The sequence below is a fragment of the Eumetopias jubatus genome, unplaced genomic scaffold (genome assembly GCF_037043125.1).
Source record: "Eumetopias jubatus isolate StellerSeaLion01/CBP00866 unplaced genomic scaffold, mEumJub1_p1.0 scaffold_14, whole genome shotgun sequence".
Classification (NCBI taxonomy): domain Eukaryota; kingdom Metazoa; phylum Chordata; class Mammalia; order Carnivora; family Otariidae; genus Eumetopias; species Eumetopias jubatus.
The window spans coordinates 51,397,646-51,418,324 of record NW_028274820.1 but is presented as its reverse complement, the minus strand read 5'-3'; the positions used below and the strand labels follow the sequence as shown (position 1 = coordinate 51,418,324).

The following is a 20,679-nucleotide window of genomic DNA, read 5'->3' as shown; positions in this document are numbered from 1 at the left end:
TAGTTCCAGCTCTATCACAAAATGATTATTTAGTTGATAAACATACATGCACACCAATGAATACCACATAACCCATCTCCACGATGAAGGATCTGGTGTAGATGAAAACTGGAAACTCAAAGACTTGATAGATCAGAAAAAATTTAAGTGTCACTCTGAACCCTGAACCATATAATTTTCCCTGAAATGATCATCCTCATATCAATGTATATTGCCCAAATCACAACTGTTAAACGACATAGCTTTTATCGAAGATAAAGAACATACACAGCAAGCAAAGGAAAAAAAATGCCCAGACTAAACAATCAAACCATTTAAATATAAACCTAAAGGGAAATAACTGTTTTGTGAAATTCTAAACAAAAATGATAAATTCAAGTATCTGTAATATGTCTAGGGCAGCAGTTATCAGCATTGTCTGAGAGCTTGTTAGAAATGCAAAATTTCTGGCTACCACCTAAACCTACTGAATAAGAACCTTCATCTTAACAAGAGCCCTATGTGATTTGTAAGCATCTTAAAGTTTGAGTAGCACTGACATAGGCCACTGAGGTTTTATCATTAATTCTCTACTGCTGTTTGTAAAATAACATGATATCTTTAAAAGACTGAACATTTCCTGAAAAAAATCTATTTCTGAGATATAAACAGATAAAAGAAGAAACTGAGTAATTATTTCACATGAGAAGATACATTGAAACATTATCTTCAAACAAAAACTTCCATTTAAAATACTTTATTACTATGAAATAACATATGGTTAAAAGATAACAGCATCTAGCTCAAATCACTAACTTCAGGGCTGAGTAAAACAAGGTACAGGGATGCTAACTGGTTTGGTTAAAATCGAGTAGTTTGTCATGGCACAATGGAGGGTGAAATCCAATGCTACTGACTTCTACAATAAAATACCCTTTCTGGTGGAAAAAAAATTTAAGTACATTTTCCTGAAGTAAATTACACAGTTAACATAAAGTAGAAGTGTACATAATTTTTAAAGAATGAACTATCTACACAATCATATTGAAGGAAATCAGCAAAAATATGTTATAGTATATGTGTTTTATTCCATTAAAAAAAAGAAAGAAACTTTCAAAAATAGAATTGGAAGAAGTAGAACTGTAAATTGACTACTTAATATGGGCATAATGTTCAAAAAGATGATTTTCAAAGGATGACACCACACGTCATTTAAGTGGCAGCATCTTTTTGATGAACGAATCTGGAACATTTGTTTTTAGAAATACCAAAAGTTTGGCTTTGTTACTTAAATTTTACTATACATTAATAAGCGAATCTTCTTACCATCAAAGAAGCTCTTGGCTCTTAGGTAACTGACACTGAGCCTAAGAACTGAAAGTTTGTCCAGCTTATTAATAACATCTTGTGGAAAAGGCAGCAGACTAGCCAAACGGTCCAACTCTGTATTAAGTCGGTCTCTATGTCGCTTGGAAGGATTTGACTTGATTCCTTCAGCTGGGATTGGCTTGACACTGAAAAACAAACAAAATACCACAAAATACTTTAAAATACATAAAGCAAAAATATTGCATTGTAGCTCCTCAAATATTTCTCTAATAAAACAAACACTTAAAATCTACTTCAAGTTAACATAAATCCTTTCAAAACGCTCCTTTCGTATCTTAATTAAGAAAAACAAGGGAGTGGGTAAAAGTCTTCATCATGTTTTACTAAAAGCTTATGGACCCATCTTAAGAAAATGCTGAGTACATCTTATGTACCTCTTACTTCCTTTACTTCATACATTTGTGGTATCATGATTCCCAATAACAAACCCTAGTGGATTTTTCTTCAAACCCAGCCATTGTTAGGGAAAGGAAAAAAAAAAAAAGAAATCTGCAATAAATAATGTGAAAATTGTGCTTCTTTTGCTATCTTCTACAAGAAGCATCTTGGAATCATTTATGATGTAGATAGATAAGAGCTACCCTAAATAAAAAGCTTATCTTTATCACCCCCAGCTTCCTCTAGTTAACACTTTCATCCTGTCAGTGGCAAGTATTCAAAGCCCTTCTGGTACCTCCAGATGGTTGTTCAGCATCTAATGGGGTCCTCCAATATTTAAAAAAAAAAAAAAAAAGACGTTGGTTATTTATACTTGGTGATTGACAGATATCAGAGGTTAACGGTGATTACTGGCAAATTTTGCTTTTAGGAACAGTCAATAATTCTACTTAATTATTAGCTTTCATAGTTAATGTCTCAATTAGGAAATTCAATGAAACCCCAACATTTAACATGATTTTCATATGAGAGGAAAGATATTTATGGTTAGGAGTAGAACTTGAGCTTAGAAATGAGAAACTGGATAACTTCACACAAAGACCTTAGCCAGGATTTTCACAGCAGAAATCCATTATTTAAAGTGAATTGACAGATCACCAGACACGCCATACTGAAATATAAAGAAGATATTATAAAGCAAAGTAGGTCATGCTTCTGTACCTTTCCATTTGCCAGAAAAATAAAAACTTATGCAGAGTATTCTTACAACAAAGAGTCCCCCCCAATTTTATTGAGAAGAAAAAGACATTTTCGACAATTCAAATTATAGTATATTAAAAGTAGAAATTGGTTTGAGTATAGTGCTATTAATTTGATTTAATCAAAATATTTCTAGATACTTTGTTTTCAATATTATATGTAGAGAAGTAACAAGTCAATATAAAATTTAAATGTTTTTATATTGTCCTTAACAAGTAATTTCTAGAACTTGTCTATTTCTATTTTTATTACAGTTCATGTTATTTTTACAAAAATAAGACTTAATAAGTTGGTAAAGTGTATGGCGTATATACAAAACAAATCAGGTACTCTCTCCAGACTGTTTGTATAACTGCATACTTAACAGAAATTGGTGACTATTTCTCTAGCAATTTTCCCCTAATCATACTGCATTTATAATCAAATTCATCTTAAATTTCTTCAATTAATCAACTGAATTCAAAAGTTACCTATAATGCGTGTCTGCCTCATTGAATAATTCTCTACTGATTAATCACTTGTTAATACAAATATTTATTTGCACTTATCGTGTCCTGGGTAGTCTAGGAAAACATTCTTCTCCTACATATTCAAGAAGTGTTACAGGAGCCAAGTATGTGAGCAAAGGTTTGAAAAAAGATTTTTACAGACACGGTGGTATCTGAGATGGGCCTTTTAAGATGAAGGGGATTTCAGGAGGAGGCAGGACTGAGAAATGATGAACTGTGGTAAGTCCCCTGTGTGGAGTGGGAAGCATAGAGAAAAAGAGAGAGGAGAAGGGGGAAGCTGGTTAGGCCACATTCTTGCAACAAACAGTGACGCCTACCATGGGCCAATCACAGACTACTCAGCAGTGAACAATACATACTAAAGTTCCTGTTCTCATGAAGCTTACATTTCAGTGGGAAGACATATAAATAAATAAATGAGTGAATAAAGACTCTGGGGGCTGGTAAGTGTTAAGAAGAAAAATAATAAACAAGATAAGGAACTAAGGAGTGACAGGGGTGCTGGTTTTGATAGCCAGGAAGGGTCTCTGATGTTATGCTGCAGCACTGACCTAAATAGGACGGAAGAGTGAGCCATGTGGGTGTCTGATGAAAAAAAGGTTAAGACCAAGGAAACAGCAAATTTCCCCACAGAAACGGTATAAAGTTAGACTTCAGTATCTGGGAGTCATCTTTCAGCTGGGATTTACATGACCAGTCTTGTGTTTTACTAAGCTGACTCCGGCTTTGGAGAGGATGAAATGTAGGGCAGCTCTCACTGAACCTAGCACTTCTTTCTGAAATACAAATCTATGTCCCTCCTCTGACTCAAACCTTTCAGGGGCTCTGCACAGTCCATGTTCCTTAACCTAGCAAGCAAAATGCTTCAGGATCTTTTATGACCCCCTAACTGTTCCTCTGGCCTCATTCCTCCAACCAAACCCTTCCCTGTCCCATATACTCCAAAGGGAAGAAATTACTTCGTAACCAATACATACTTTGTTGCTTTCATACATGTTACTCTCCAGAATCCTCCTGTTCTGTTGCATCAGCTTCAAAGCCCAGCTCAATTAGATTCCTTTTCTAAAGTCCTCCCTGCCCTATTCACAATGGATTCCTCCTCTACTACTTCTGTGCCTTATGCATCGTATGCAAATGTCTTATACAACGATTCCATTAAGGAATATCCTGTGCAGATAGCATTTCTAATAAGTTGAAACTGAAATCTTGCACTCTTGGTAGCTTTCCAGTAATGATTATAAAACATCGGGGAGAAGACAGTAACACAAACACTGAGGCAAGACTAGCTCATAGGCCACAGAGAAATAATCACCATAGGAAAAAGAGCACTCAAGATATTCCTCCATGTGGTACTGTTGCCTATTTTGTGCTGGCTCCCAGCAGTATTCAACCCCAAGCTAGAGCAAACCATTTCTTTGCACAACATCAAACTGCCCACAGCTCTCATGTGTTATTATGCATATTATGGGAGATTTAGCATGAGATCAAATTTCCTAAGTTACATAACCGGTATTACATATACTTGTTTGTTGTTCTTATTACTATGTAACTTTGATCATTTTTGTATCTCTGTTGCTCAGCATGGTACTTGACAAAGAGTGGACTTTCAATTAATGTTTGCTGATCAGAAGTGTTCAGAAAAATAGTTATCAGAGCCTGACCAAAGGCAGTAATAGTAAGTCTTGGCATGATATGTTTCAACATAGCACTTTGTGCCTATCACCAAGTTTGCTACATACCAAGACTCAAATGTCTGCTGATGGGACACAGGAAGTATGGAAGAGGAAAACACTGAGTGAGGGAGAGGTTGCTAATGACTGAAATTTGTAGCTTGAGGTAGCAACTCTATTTCCTAACGGATGGTACATGAAACAAGGAGAAAGACACTTGAGGACAGACCTTGGTGATAGCAAATTTAGGTATAAGGCTGAGGATAAGGCACAGGCAAAGACAACAGAGGAGGAAATAGAAGAAGACAGGAAAAGAACCAGGGCAGAATATTTTAAAGTTTACAGAACAAAATCAAATGCACAGAAAAATTAAGTAAGGTCAGAGCTGAGAAGTGTCCATTTGGAATGGCATTTCGAACCCACTGTTTGTTAAAGCTAAAGTAAGACATGACATGCTTTTTCACTGATTTTTAAAGAAATATTCAGAACTATTTGTGAAAATATTTCATCCTTATCTATACATTTTAAAGATGCACATAATAAATACAAAGTAGACGTACATCAATTATACTCAACTTGGGTTATGCTAGTACTTTTACTTTTGTATTGCCTTTAAATCTATGCCAAACTATACTGCCAACCATCTATTTAAATGAAAAGCCACATTTGAAATATAAACAAACATCCCTGTAAGATTAGATTTGGGAGATCCAAAGTTAGATACCTCTTGAAATAGAGAGACCACTGATGTTGATAAAGCAAAGGAGCAATTTATTGTTTTCTTTTAAACCTTACCTCAGAAACCTTGTCCCAACCTGCAAATCAAAATTGTTGTGAAATCAAGACTCAAGCTGACTCCCTGCCATGCTTCGGTTTTAGAAGCCCTGCATGCTCTAAGCACTGTTGTTAATAAGCCCAGCAGCATGTCCAATGCCAGTAGGAGCGCTATCTTTTTTTTAACTTTGTTTTGTTTTGTTAGGTTATGTTAGTCACCATACACCCTTAGTTTTTGATGTAGATACACTATTACTATTTCTAGGACTACAACAACACACACATATACACTCACAATCCCAACACTGAGGTTCAATTACCTACCCCCCCTCTTTTGCCTATGCAATTGGCAATTCACATTTTAAAGCAAAAATGCAAGAACACAGGCACTCTCACATACTACCAATAGGAATAAATTTTCTGTAGAGTAATCTGACACTATGTTTCAGAGCATAATATTTGGCTCCACCTTGAAAGTATACATATACCAAAAAAAAAAAAAAAAGTATACATATACCTTTGGACTTCCAAATTGCACTTACAGGAATTCTTCCTAAGGAAACAAGATTTGCACAGAAACTCATGTATCTCAAGGGTATTCTCTGAAATACTAGATAGAGTATTAAAAGGTTGGAAATAACAGAATTTACCCCCCAAAATAAAAACAGTTAAATAAATTATGGCATATTCACATAATAGAATACTATGCAGCCACTGAAAACAATATTTCAAAGGAAGGGAGGGAGGTAGTAAATCAGGAAAATTGTAGGAAAAGACTAAGAGGAAAGAGCATGAATGCAAGTGTGGAGTTAAACACAAGTCTGGGAAATGGCAAATCATTTACTTCAGAACACTATTTCAGTAGAAACAGTGGCCATTCAGAAAATCCCTAAAATAGAGGTGTGCCATATGTATCACTAAACTTATTCACCTGAGCAATATTGTGAAGTTGTTAATAACATAAGCTTCGGAGCCATGAGACCTGAAATCTGATACTCAAACTCAGGTTTTTCATTTATTACCTGACAATGCTGAATCTGAACCTCAGATCTCCATCGAGAAAACATAATACCTTTCATACAACCATAATACAAATAAAATAAAATGATGTATATAAAACACTGTGCAAACAAATGTCACAGTAAGTACTAACAAACAGTAGCTTTTTAATTAAACCACTGTGCAAAAAAATTCATTTTAAAAGAAGTGTGGAAGTAGGAAGACACTATTGTTAGAGATTGGCAGGGTATTTATTTCTAAGCAACTGTCCTAATTATATACAATGCTAAGCACGTTACTATGTAAGTTTGTCAGTGGAGTAGCACATTTCAGCGCTAACCATACTGAGAACCTAATCATATACTGCCTCTTACAGGAGAACTGATTGTTCTGTGATAATGTGAGCTAAAATTATTTAAAGAATAGACTTTATGTTTCTGTTTCATTTATATCATTAACAACCTTTACAGTTTATAAAAAGCTTTTGTTCTGTTAATTTTAGTTGTGAAAGTGGCAGTGTAGGTGTTGACTGTCCTGCTTTATTGGTCAATCACTTGCTCAGATCTACAAAAGCAAAGAAACCAGATCTCATCCCTTAGTTTAGACCTAATGCTCTTTCAATTTATTTCTCACTTTTTCCTCTTTTTGCCATTTATTTTTCATAAATGCTGATAACTGAACACTTTCACTTGCTCATTTCATAGTTCCAGTATGCAAGAGTCTTTACAGTCACTATGTACAAACTAAGTTAAACTATTGAAAGAAAAATGATGGTGAAGCAAAAATTATGTAATTCAAAAGTCTTATCCTTTTATTTTAAAAGCTATTTAGAATGGTATCATAGTACATTTATATAAAACATTTTTAGTAAAACAATACATAATTTTATTCTACTAGTATTATGTAAATGAGGTTCACCGGACTTAAATAGAGCAGCAATTTAGCAAATAGAGCAAGAAACACCATTCTTTTATATTATATAACCTTGTGAATATGTTAATAAAGGAAACAGGATCATCTAAAACTGAGAAGTTATTACCAGTTCTGACATTTCATGGTAGCTATCTTGACCACCATTACTGTGATTATCATTTTTAAGCGTAGATATTATTTACTCAACGCCTATTACTTACCAACAATCAGTAATAACTTTCTGGAAATATAGTAAATCGAAGTACCACTAAAACCTTCTCTGTAGTAATAAAATTTTAAAAACTATAAAAATATATACAAAGTTAGTATCATTAGGAAAAAAAGATTCTGTTTAATTCAATAGTGTTCTTTTCAGCTATCTTCATGAGACAAATTAACTAAGCAAATTAAGCAAAGTTAAGCAAATGAAAATACTTTCATCTCCAAAGAAAATAAAACAGGAACAAAATTTAAGTTAAAAAAATTGTTTGTCTTCCAAGCAGGGTTATTATATATACATTATATATATTATATATACAGCAAGGAAAGTTACAAAAGAATCCATTGTTAAGGGTATCTTTTTTTAAATTCCTTTAGGAACATGGGTCTGGTGCAAGGTTGGTTCGGATGCTTTTATTTCCTAACTTAATTACTCCAAAAAGAAAGGAAATATTTACTGAGCATCTACTATGTACGAGATACTTTAGTGGGATTAAATTTAACAGTTTAAGTTGTATTTCCTACCAATAGGTAACTTTCAATGTAGACTTGCCACTAGGGGGAGTTTATCTTGTTTAATATATTTAATTGAAGATGGACTGGAAGAGCTTCAGGTTAAAGTTATCACCTACTTGATTCCAAAATTTTATGGAACTGTATATTAAAATGTCTTAGTAACAGTCCTATAATTACAATAGAACATTTTTTCTTTAAAATAAAATGACTCTCACTTAAGGGATTAAAACTAAATAGATCTCAATAGCATTTTCAGCTCAGACTGGATGTATTTTTCTGACAATGCTGGCATATTTTAGACCTCATTAGCTAAAACTAGTAAGTAAAAATTCATATTAAACTCAATATGAGGTTTAATGGCCACATTCCTAAAATGAACTTTGATTAACTGCATTATAAAGTAAACCATTTTTCATTCAGGTAAAAACTTATAATCAAAATCACGTGATTCTGTAAATGCCAGTACTAGGCTTTCCTTAGGGAGCAATGTAGTGACATTTTAAGGTATTTACATGACGAGAAGCAATGCATGATGCTCAACAAAGATCTGATAAACATCTATCCTAACCAGAATAAAATGAAGGTGAATGTGGAAAATGCTTTAATTATACTATATTATGAGAGATTATTAAATACAAATATACTAAAAAGTTTTAGGAAGTATATTAAAATGATAAGATAAAATAATGAAAGGTACATCTTATATAAATAAAAAATGTAATATATTTAAAGGGAAGATCTTTAGTAAAATGTTAAAGCCAAAGTTGTTAAACTTCATAATGAATACAATACTAAGGCTTTTGATTTTTTTAAAAAAAGTCATCTAGATCCTTTGTTACAACAATTACTAAAATCTAAAAATTCATCAGGGAGATGTTCAAGTTTTCTAACCATACACATAAAACCCATGATATCTCTATTTTATATTATGCTACGTGTACTGCTGTATTAATAAATACATAGAATAGGCAATTGGGATACCTCTCAGTTTTAAATAACCATCAAGGGCAAGGTTAAGTCAGGCAAATACATTTTTATATAAGAAACCACTCCACAAAATGCATGTCACAGAACTGCCAAGACAGAAAACTGCTGACTAGACAGTATTCCTAATGTCAGCCACACTGCAGGATAAGACTTCCAAATTTTAATCAGTATATTTATAGGTTAATATCCTCTGTTAATGCCAACTCTAAATCTGAAGAACTACGACAAGTGAAATTCCAAAAGGAAATTAAAACTCCAGAATAATGAAACATAATGAAAATAATGAAAAATCCAGTTAGTGGTTCCAAACCCAAATTTTAAACTGTTATTTTTCTGATCTGGATTAATGACCTAAATTGAGTTTTAAGCACAACGCACACTTCTGATTTGTGCTGAGTAAACGTTTATGTTCTTAAAATGGTTTATGAAAATTTGAAAAATGTTAAATAACTCAAAGATCATCATTAGTAATAAACACACGAGTACAGCCAACTCACAGCAGTCAATCTGTGTCAAGCAGAGATTTTTTTTTTCTGAAACATTATTTTGAAGTATTTACCATCTTACACAAATATCTCACCAAAACAAACCAAATACCTAAGTTTCTAATCACTCTATTAGAATTGACAAAACTTTGAAGTAGGGGGAAAAGGTAATTAAAGAAAGATGCTAAGAATGCAAACGTCCGTTTCAATAATTCCAGCTTCAAATCTTTCAATTCACAGACCCCAAAACCACCTCAAAAGTGTAAGAAAGTTCCCCAAAAGGGTGGCTTAACATACAAATCCCCCATTGTATCCTGTCCACCACACTCATTCATCCTCGCTACCACCTCTCTATATTTTACCTATGTGATCACGTTGAGCGCTACAAAATTACTGCCAAATAAGTAAATGGCAGCGCAGCCGAAAGCCCGTTGCAGGGACCAAAAAATAACTTCACAGGAACTCAGAGCCTTTCTTGCAGACGGCACGTGTTTAGCTCTTTAAAACATCTGGCCCTACCAAGGAATGAGAATAATAACTGTCCTTTAACCTAACCCATGAGGATATTAAAAGTGGAAGGGGATTTCAAGGCGGTTTAATCCACCAGCCCCACAGGGCAGGTTAGACCTGTCAACAACCTAGGACCACAGAAAAGAGAACGGAGGGGCAGAAGGATGGGGATGCGAGAGGGTGCCTGTGCGCCGGGGACTGGTAAGGGGGAGGGCGCAATTTTTTAAATGCAATAATTAAAAATGGAAAAATCCAAGGCCTGGGTCTCTCCACTGGCCTCCAAATCTCGATTCCACAGGCTGTGTCGGGAATGAACCTAATCTCTGGACGGCGAGGATCTGGGGGCGGGGTAGGGCCACCTCCCGCACCCGTGCAGGGGACGCGCTCCGGACACTCACGTTTTCTGCACCGGCTTCCGCCGCTTGCGACTGGCGTAGGTGATGTGGGCGCTGCTACTGTTCATGGTGCCCAGCCGGCGGCGGCTCCTCCCCGGGAGCGGGCGCAGAATGCCCGGTGCCCGGGACCCGGCAGCGACCGGGACGACCGCAGCGGCCGGCGCCGGCTTCCACGAGGACACGCCCGCTCCACCTGCGTCCTCCCCGGGCGGTGGCGAAGCCGCCGCGCGCTTCAAGCCGGGGCTCCAGCAGCCCCACGCGTCCAGGTGCGCTGCCCAGGCCCGGAGCTGAGGGGCGAGGGGCGGAGACCCGTGAGCGAAGCGGCGCAGGTGCCGTCTACACCGGCGGAGGCAGCGCAGCGCTGTCCGCAGGTGAGGCGGCCCGGGCGGAGGAGGAGCCTGGGCTGCCTGTTTGGAATCCTGGCCTGGGTCGCGCGCTGGGGCGCCGCGCCCCGTGACCGTCGCCTCGGCCCCTTGGGTAAGGGAGGCGCCGCCGCGCTGCTCCTGGGGCTTCCCCTATCCCGGGTGCTTCCCGCCTGCAGAACTCGGACTCCGGCCGCACTCGGACTCCGGCCGCACCAGCTTCCGCTCGGCTACGCGGCTGCCTCTGGTCTAAGACAGTGGTCCTGGTTACATTCTCCGGACCGAGCGTCGAGTGGACTCTCCCTGCGAAGCCTCTCGCCGTGCCACACACCAGCTGAAGAGCAGAAGCGCCCCCGACCCCTCTCCGGCTCCGCCCAGCATGTCGTAGCCCCGCCCCGTCCTACTTGGCCCCGCCCCTCCATTTCATTCCCTTGAGGGCCCCACCCTCCCTGCGCGTGATGACGGAAGACGTAACGACGCACCCTCCCCCCCTTCCCTGCCAGTAGCCATCTTCTTGAGGTCAGAGGGTGGGTTCTGTGGAAACATTTCCAGTCCAGAAAAGAGGTGTGACGACAGATTACGTAGTAGACGAACTCTTTGTAGCTACAGTAGCTCAAGGACAGACATGCCAAATAGTGAGCTTAACTTCACCTATGTAAGAGTGACTCAGCTAACTTTTGGCTAGGAATTACAGCGAGTTGGCAGATAACCAATGGGACTCTAAATATTTTCCTAGAGGGGAAGGCTTCATTCAGGAGGCCACATATGAGTTGAACTTGAAGGCTAAGAATTTCCTTGGCCTTTTTTTTTTTTGTCTCCATACTAGATGATATAATATCTTTTCCCCAGCCAGAATAACTTCGTTACTCTATAGTCAGATTTCAGTGGGATGGAAAGGAAGCAAGGAATAAGGAAATCATGGAGTATTTGCAGATAATAAGTAGTCTGGTATGATTGGAGAGAAGAGCTGGAAGTGAAGTTCAGGAATTCTAGGATCAAATCACAAAGCCTTGATGAAGAGTCTAGATTTTATCCTGTAGTTGATGGAAGCGTTTTAAAGGTATTCAGCAGGAAAGTGAGCGTGGTGTCTCGGAAAAGTCACTCTGGGAGGAAAGTGCAAACTGGATTACAGGAGAGTAAGCCTGGAGGCAGGGAGAGTAGTAAGAGAGTTGTTAAAATAGTCCAGGTCAAAGTTCAGGGAAGTGGCAGTAGGACAGAGAATGAAGAACAAATAGATGAAACATCTTCAACTCCCCTTCCACTTCTATCTAATTATTACAGCAAATGCTATTACATTTTATTCTTTGCAATATCCCTAATTCATCTCCCTCCACCTTATCCTTCAATAATTACAGAAATAGAAACTCCAAAGGCATACTATTTGGGATTCTTAAACTGATATTATCCTCTCCATACATTAATTCCTCAAGAGATATTTTGAGGGTAACAGGAATTTGTGTCAGGAATTGTGCTAGTACTGGGGAGATAATGGTAAACAAAACCAGAAATGTACCAAATGTCCAAGAATAGTGTAATATTGTAATCTGTTAGGTAAATTTGACCTACTCATTAAGGCAAAGATAGGCTTTCCCAAAAAGTGGTAATTGAGTTGAGGTCTGAAGGAGAAACAGGGTTATCTAGGAGAAAATAGGGGAAGAGCATCCCAAGCCGGTGAAACAACAAGCAACATCCCTTTGGTGGGAAGGAGCTTGGCAGGTAAGAGGGACTGAAATAAGCTCAGGGCATCAATGGTGAAATTTGTGTTTAAAAAATATCATCATATCTCGGGTGTAGAACAGATTAAAGAGGGAGGAGCAGAATGGAATGGATGGAAGTAATACTGCTAGGAAAGACTAGACTACTCTGGAGATGACAGTTATTGATACTACAGTGGAGATATTGGTAGAGATGAAGAAAATTGAATAGATTCCATAGATATTTGGGAAATCTTGGAGGATAGAGTGGACATATGACAGTGAGGGAAGAGGATGTATCAGAAACTTAATAATAGTTTTCTGGGCTATGTATCTGGTTATGTGATATGGCATGTACTTTGGGGGAAATTATTAATTTAGCGTGGATCTCTTATGTTTGAGGTACCTTTGAGACATCTAAGGGAAAATGTCAGGTAGGCCATAGAATACACAAGTTTGTAACTCAGAGAAGTCAGGATAAGCTGGAGACATAAATTTAGACGTCATTTGCATTTAGCTGACAGAGTACGGAGATTTTAAGATACAAATATATGCTAGTAAAGAAGGACTAGGCCCCAAAGAATTTCAATATATAATATCTAATAGCTAAACAGAAGATGATGGACCTAAAAAACCAATTGTAAAAAAGTCACTTGAATGGTAACAGAAAAATAAGCTGATCATCATGTCATGGAGAACAAAGTGGAAAAATGTCAGGAGTGGTTCACTGAATGATGTTGATATGTCCACATAAGATGAGAACTGAAAATGTCTGTTGGCTTCTCAACATGGAGTCATGGGTGACTTTAGTGAACATATGTCAGTAATGAACATTATGTTGGTGGACACAGAACTGGATTCATGATGAAAAAATGGCATGGCATAAGCAGACAATTCTATTTTTTTTTTTTTTTTTTTAGGTTTGGTTGTGAAAGGGAAAGACCTAGTATGGTAGCTAGGAGGGGAGTAAAAGGTTAAATTGTGTGCATGTGCACGTGTATGTTTTAATGGGTGACAAGCAATTGAGAGAGAGGAGATTGGGATTGACTGTATAAGAAATACAAGGAGCAGTGAAGGAACAATAAATACTAAAAACGGTAAGGACAGAAAGGAATGAGTGCCACAGCAGAAGAGGGGAGTTAGGAGTATATATTAGGCTAGGTAATACCAAAAATAGCTTCTCTAGTGCTTGACTCTTCATAGCGGTCCACAGCTTTGTTAGGGAGTTATAAGAAATGCAGACTCTCTGGCTGTCCTTACTGAGTCAGAATCTGAATTTAACAAGATCTTTCAGGTAACTCAAGTGTACATAAAGTTTGAGGAGCACTACTCCACAGAGGCTGGGGGAAAAGGAGGACAGTGGATGAGATGTAGTAGGCTGGTAACTTTTGATCAGAAAGATGAGGGAGATGTGATGAGGTGGGTATTCTAGCAGGATCTGCAAAGAAACCAGGTGTGTTTTGTGGTTGATGGTTTTTGTTTTAATTTTACAAGTCTGGAAGTAAAAGTAATCTGGAAAATAGCAACAGGGAAGTAGGTGGACATCCACCCTATATCCTGGATGTGTGATGAGAGCACCATTTGGGAGATGATAGCCTCAAGGACAGCTGGCTTTTAGTTTAAGGCAAAAGAGGGACCAAGTTCCCAAAGATGACAGTGCACACAGGGGACTTTGATGTCTCTATCTTTCCTTCTCTTTTATTTCTTCATGTCTGTATTCCTGTCCATCACTGTTCTATCTAAAATATATAAAGTATAAACAAATAATTTCCTCCTAGGATATGAACTTCAGGGGTAAAAAATGCATATTGAAACTTTATTTATTGTGTAACTTAAAACTCCTTTTAGAAAAGAGATATACAAAATGTACTAAATCCCATGAACCAATATTAATTTAGTGTTTTTACAAAATGTCTACCCTTTTTAAAGGTGTTAGTTGCTTGGTATAATCATTCTCTATCTGATTTTGTCCTACTTCCACACCCTAATTTTCTGCTTGACTTCAGGACTTTTTTTCATTATCCAGAAATCCTGTGATGCTATACATATCACAGTCTTAGTTTAGTAACTGATCTTTGTATAATAGATCATAAGAATAAGATTTTCAGAATTTATTTCACTTTAATAGTAACACCATTCACTTCCTTGACAATTTTTGCTTAGTATGTCAATGAAATCAGTCTTTGTAGTATAATCCCATTAAAAAAAAAAGAGTTGCCATTTTCTAGAAGCTATCACTTTCTACTTCTAACATGACCACTGTGGAACATGGTTCTCAAAGTGTGGTTTGTGGCCATCAGTCAGATTTTAAAATTTTCTGTGATCAATTTTTATGTAATAACATGATTTCTTTCTTATAACAAATAATTTGCCTATAAGAATTTATGAATATTTTACTGACTTATGCAAAGCAATGTTAGCCTTTTATTTAGTTTATGTGAGATTGCTTTCTGAGGTTTCAGATGCAGCTATAGGTCTATGAGTTCCTTTTTCCTGCTAAGTATTATGAGAAAAAGAACTAAGTTTTAGGAATGCTATTATAAATAGCAGCTGTTTTAGAATAAAGGAAAATAACTAAATTGAATGCTAACCCTATTTTGTCACAGTACACGTATTCATTCATTTCATTTCACCAACACAATGACATCGGTTGGACACTGTGCAAACCACTGGCTCCATGTAGTTCAGAACTTCAGCATGAAATTGTACTTCTTCTATTCGATTGCATCATATCTTTGTGATGCTGGGTTTTTTTAAGTTGTAGTTATAAAACACAAGGACCTCGAGAAAATGACTGGAACAGGAAATGAGGGTAGTGGTTTCCAATCCAATTCCAAGTTTGAGAATTTGTAACATGCCCAATAGATGTGCACATCTCATTAAGAATGAAATAAAAATTTAAAAAAAATGTATGTGCATTATTTTTTTTTAAATGGCTACTAAAGGTTAGGATAGACATATATAAGAAGTTTGGACCTAACTACTTAATAAATGGGATTGTAAGGTATTTCCTTTTACCCTGTGATGTTGTGAAAAAATTACTGACACACTAAGAATACCATGAACTGGGAAAGTCTGAGAATCTGTAACAGAGCTAAACCCTTTGTTTAACAGAGGAGAAACCTCAGGCCCAGAGAGATAAAGTTATGGTCTGCTTATCATAGCCTAGAATGTAAGTCTTATGACTTCTATTCCACTATAAAATATTTAATTTATTAAATGTGAACTGGTTTGTTTCATTTCTTAAAAATAATCAGTTTATACGTCACTTGTTTTGACTCTAACACAAAAGAGCAGACATAAATATCTACTGGCTATTTCTAAATGCTTAATGCCTTCTTTCCTTGCTTCGATATTCCACAACAATGTCATAGGCAGAAGCCAAAAACAGAAAGTAATTAACAGGTGTTGAAGAATTGGTGAAATACATTTTGGGCCAGTGCTCATCTTAACACTAACAAGAAAACTACAGTAAAATGTAGGAATAATTTGTTGTGAGTCAAAATTATTTTTGTTTACTTAGGGATAATGTTTTATTGTAAGAAACATTAAGAGTTTTAGCATGTGAAAGAACATTCTTAAAACATTCACATGTATTCTATTTATTTATTTATTTATTTATTTATTTATTTATTTATTTATTTTTAACATGCATTCCGTTTTAGATTTTGACTTTTGCTTGTTGGAACTTTATAAATGTGAAATTTGATTACAGGATAGGTTATGAAGAAGTTTTATGTTTCAGGGTGCCTGGGTGGCTCAGTTGGTTAAGCGACTGCCTTTGGCTCAGGTCATGATCCTGGAGTCCCAGGATCGAGCCCCACATCGGGCTCCCTGCTCGGCGGGGAGTCTGCTTCTCCCTCTGACCCTCCCCCCTCTCATGTGCTCTCTCTCTCTCATTTTCTCTCTCTCAAATTATAAATAAAAAAAAATCTTTAAAAAAGTTTTATGTTTCACATGCTAAGATTCATATCTGATCTATGAAACATTTATTAAACAATACAAATGTATAAACATTTTTTGTTTAAAACCATTAACTTTACAGATAAATATATTTGGGATTCTTATGATACATATTTTATGCATTTTAAATGATCATGTAGAAGAAATAAAGATCAAATACTTTTATATTAAAGAGATATTTTTAAAATTATATTAAACATGCTAAGGAAAACTTAAGGAAATGTAAATGACTGCGCCATTCTGATCTAAAATCTTTAATTTAGACCTGCTAAACTTTAAAGACTAGCAGTTTCTTATGCATATTAAAAAGAAAGAAAACAATGTTTTCTTTCTTGAAAATGTTTAACTTGGATTTACTCATCTGTAGACAGTGGTTCTCAACTTTTGTTGTACACTATAATCACCTGGATGTCTAGGGTTTCTTTATAAAGATCTTGATTTCATGATATAGGTTATGGCCTGGGCATCAAGATTTTTAGGGATAATAGTTGTATTCTCAGGAAATGCATGCTGTAATATATAAGTGTGAAATATCCTGGTGTCTGTAACTTATCCAAGAATGGTCTAGCAAAAAAAAAAATTACACACACACACATACATATAAACAGATATGCATATTCATATATACACATATACAACTGTGAAGGCTATGTAACTATTTGTTGTATTACACTTTTAACTTTACCATATGTTCAAAATTTTCACAATAAGAAGATAAAGTAAGAAAACAAATAACCTTTTACCTCAAGTTTAGAATTCAGAAACAAAATAATTATTTGAAGCCTAATAACTGCTTCAGTGAGAGATGAAGCCAGGAGTGATATATTAATCACCCAACTCTCGCTAAGATAAAGCTTTAGATCTTGCTCTAACCCTTGATATTCCAGGAAACAGATGAAAGATAAGTGAAAAAAGACTCCCATGAAATTTCTGCACTTCAGTGTGAGAACAAACCTAGAAGCCTAAAATCCCCATTTTGTAGCATCTGTGGGCTAAGGAAAATAAGTGTTAGTAGTTGTGCATTTCAAGAATTTGGTTTACGCTAACTACAAATCATTCATTTTACTGTATTCATTAGTTATACATACTAAAAAACTAATAGTTTCATTTGTATTTTAATCCTAGTCTAAATTTCTCATACCTTACAAATATTGTTTTACTTATTCTTATGCTATAAATCTGAAATTTTTTTATCCATTTTCTTGCATATACTCCCTGAATTGTATAAGACTTTATAAATGCATCAATAGTTAGGATTTATATCTGTAAGGCTTATATGCTAAAATAATAGGTTTCTTTTTTTGTTGGGAAGCACTTTATTTTTTTTATTTTATTTTATTATGTTATGTTAATCACCATACATTACACCATTAGTTTTTGATGTAGTGTTGCATGATTCATTGTTTGGGTATAACACCCAGTGCTCCATTCAATACGGGCCCTCCTTAATACCTATCACCAGGCTAACCCGTCCCCCCACCCCCTCCCCTCTAGAACCCTCAGTTTGTTTCTCAGAGTCCATAGTCTCTCATGGTTCATCTCCCCCTCCGATTCCCCCCCTTCATTTTCCCCTTACTATCTTCTTTTTCTTCTTTTTTTTTTTTTTTTAAACATATAATGTATTATTTGTTTCAGAGGTACAGGTCTGTGATTCAACAGTCTTACACAATTCACAGCTCTCACCATAGCACATACCCTCCCCAATGTCTATCACCCAGCCACCCCATCCCTCCCACCCCCCACCTTAAAATAATAGGCTTTAAAAAAATCTTTGGGGAAAAATGTTAACGTGCACACCAAGCTAAATCTTTTCACATTAATGCTAGCAGAACAAGAATGATAAGGGTCTTAGGACCCTTCTCAGTCAAACCCTGTACCAAGCATAGTAAAAATCTGCCATTAACCTGATTGGTAAGTTGATAATGATAAAGGAGATCTGGTTACATAATTAATCAAAGGGATGTAGCTGAGGGTGGAGTGTCCTGTGTAACACCAGGCTCTCCACCCTTCCCTCCTAAGGCAGGGTGGAAGAATTTCCCTTGTAAAACTTTAAACTTTAGTTGAGTTTCTTTCCTGCCTGAACATAGATCGACTTCCCATATGCTTTTACAGAGGCGAGGAGTCCTGATGGAAATAATATTGGGAGGATTCAGTTCATTCCCAGTTTTGAACAGATCTCCTAAATTCTTTCAGTCCCTGCTTTGGGTTGAATCCTTTCTGATTATCTGAGTCAATAAATAGAGAATCATGTAAAGCAAATGTGTTTCTAAAAAAGAGCATGGATATCAAATAATTATTTTGGAATTTGTTAGTATTTAAAGAAATGCCAACTAGACTATTTTATAACATAAACAATCCTTATCTTCAGAAACCAGGATTTTCAAATATTTAATTTATTAGATATTGTGTTTTTCCATATTACCTAAAATAAAATTTCGTGAGTGCTCAGATTTCTGGCAACTTTTCACACGATTCTTTGGAGCAAATCACCACCACCACCATCACCAAAAAAATAAGTCAACACACACCTATATTAGTAAAAACAGTAATCTGAATCCTGATAAAGTGCTTTCACTGTAGAAAGAAAGTAGATGAAAGATAAAAAATGCAAACTTTGACTTTTTAGTTATTCTTGAATATTTCGGAGTTACATGTTAACTTTGCAAGAACTGAATTTTTTATGTAGTAACATGAATTTAACCCCTTCTTTTCATTTTTAACATAGTATTGTTAGGTCTAAACAGACATATATCTAGTAATTTATATCCTTTTAATGTATAGGTAAGGAATTTCTGTACTTAGATCATTAAATGTGCAAATAAAAATGTTTCCAAAGTTCCTTTAAAAAGCATTTGGAATGAAAGTTACAATTTAATTGATATTAATAAGATATTACTGATGCATTATAAATTTTCCATTTATCCAAATATTTTATTTACATGTTCTCTATTTTTAATTTTAATATTGAAATACAAACTTAGGAAGATTTCTTTAAAAGGATTTTCATTCTTCTGTTTTTCATTTATGTATGATTAAAATTCAAGAGGATTTGACATCCCAGATCTTTTCTTTTTAAATGTTTTTCTTATATGGTCAGGAGAAAACACAAATTAAAATAAAGATAAGGTACAAATATTGCCATACTGGCAGGTTTTACCCCTCAGAAAGAAAGCCACTAATGCAGTCTCTAAGAATGTCCTTTCCCCCATTTTAATAAGAAGGTTTGGTTTGTGTTGTTCTGACATTAAATGGATTAAGCGGCAAGCCTGCTGAGAAAAATACTCAAAGGTATTAAACCCTTGCAGTGTTGGTTTAACTGTAAGTACTGTAAAATAAGATTAAGTCTGAGTTTGGAAGAAGAACGAGATTTGACATAAGACTAAAAGGTAACAATATTCACAGATGCCTGAATTAATGCTTCAGTGAAAAATATAATTAGCACAAGATTTGAAAATATGTCTCCTTTGGCAAATGTCTTCAGAGAGTAATCAGTGCTGTAGACTGATGTAGTGGAAAGAGCACTGGGCAAGTTGCCAGAATCTCTGAATTCAAGTTTGTTGCTCTAACACTCGCTAGTTCTGTGACCTTGGATGAGAAATTTCTAAAGTCTTTGAATCACAGTATTGTGGATGTGGCCAAATCGCAACTATTCTCCACTTTATATAGTGTGCATTTCTGGACTGCGGAGTCCCCAGATTCCCATGCAATCAAAGTTGCAGATGAAAATTAGGTTCAGCCAATTAGAATGCACTTGTTGAGATTTGGAAGGCAGAAGTCAAGTGAAGGTCATTTTCCTGCTGCTTGCTTTGTTTTCTGCCAACAAGCGAGATTGTGAAGACATGATTTTTGTAAGATAGTTTCCAGCATCCCAGTTCTTGTTTCGTGGGATTTGAGAGGCTATTGCGGTGGCCACGGTGGTGGTTTCTTGATTCCTTATTGGTAGTTACAGTGGTGTGTTTCTGAACTCAATAAATTCTGAGGTGACATCTGGATTCTTCACCTTTCTGACTGAAGTAGGAGTAGAAGTTCCCCTAATAGGTCAGTTCCACAGTGTTCTGGAAATGTTCCTCGATGCCCAGCCTAGAGCCTCTCTCTCTAGCCTTTCCAATTACTTTGTAAGCTTTTAATTCCCTCCATTAAATTTCTGTCTACTTAAAGTACCTGGACCTTATTCTGTTT

The 20,679-nt window shown here is 36.2% G+C and overlaps 1 protein-coding gene across 1 annotated transcript in view; it reads right to left on the bottom strand.

Moving 5' to 3' along the window:
- The window catches only part of AHR (aryl hydrocarbon receptor), a 49,346-nt gene extending 38,140 nt beyond the window's left edge, over positions 1–11,206 (bottom strand). Inside the window, exons 1-2 of the mRNA XM_028118834.2 lie at positions 10,485–11,206; positions 1,306–1,493 (exon numbers count right to left, since the gene is read on the bottom strand). Of these exons, the coding sequence (XP_027974635.1) occupies positions 1,306–1,493; positions 10,485–10,549 (253 nt within the window). The 5' untranslated portion in view covers positions 10,550–11,206. The remainder of the gene's footprint in view (positions 1–1,305; positions 1,494–10,484) is intronic.
- Positions 11,207–20,679: the final 9,473 nt, after the last annotated feature.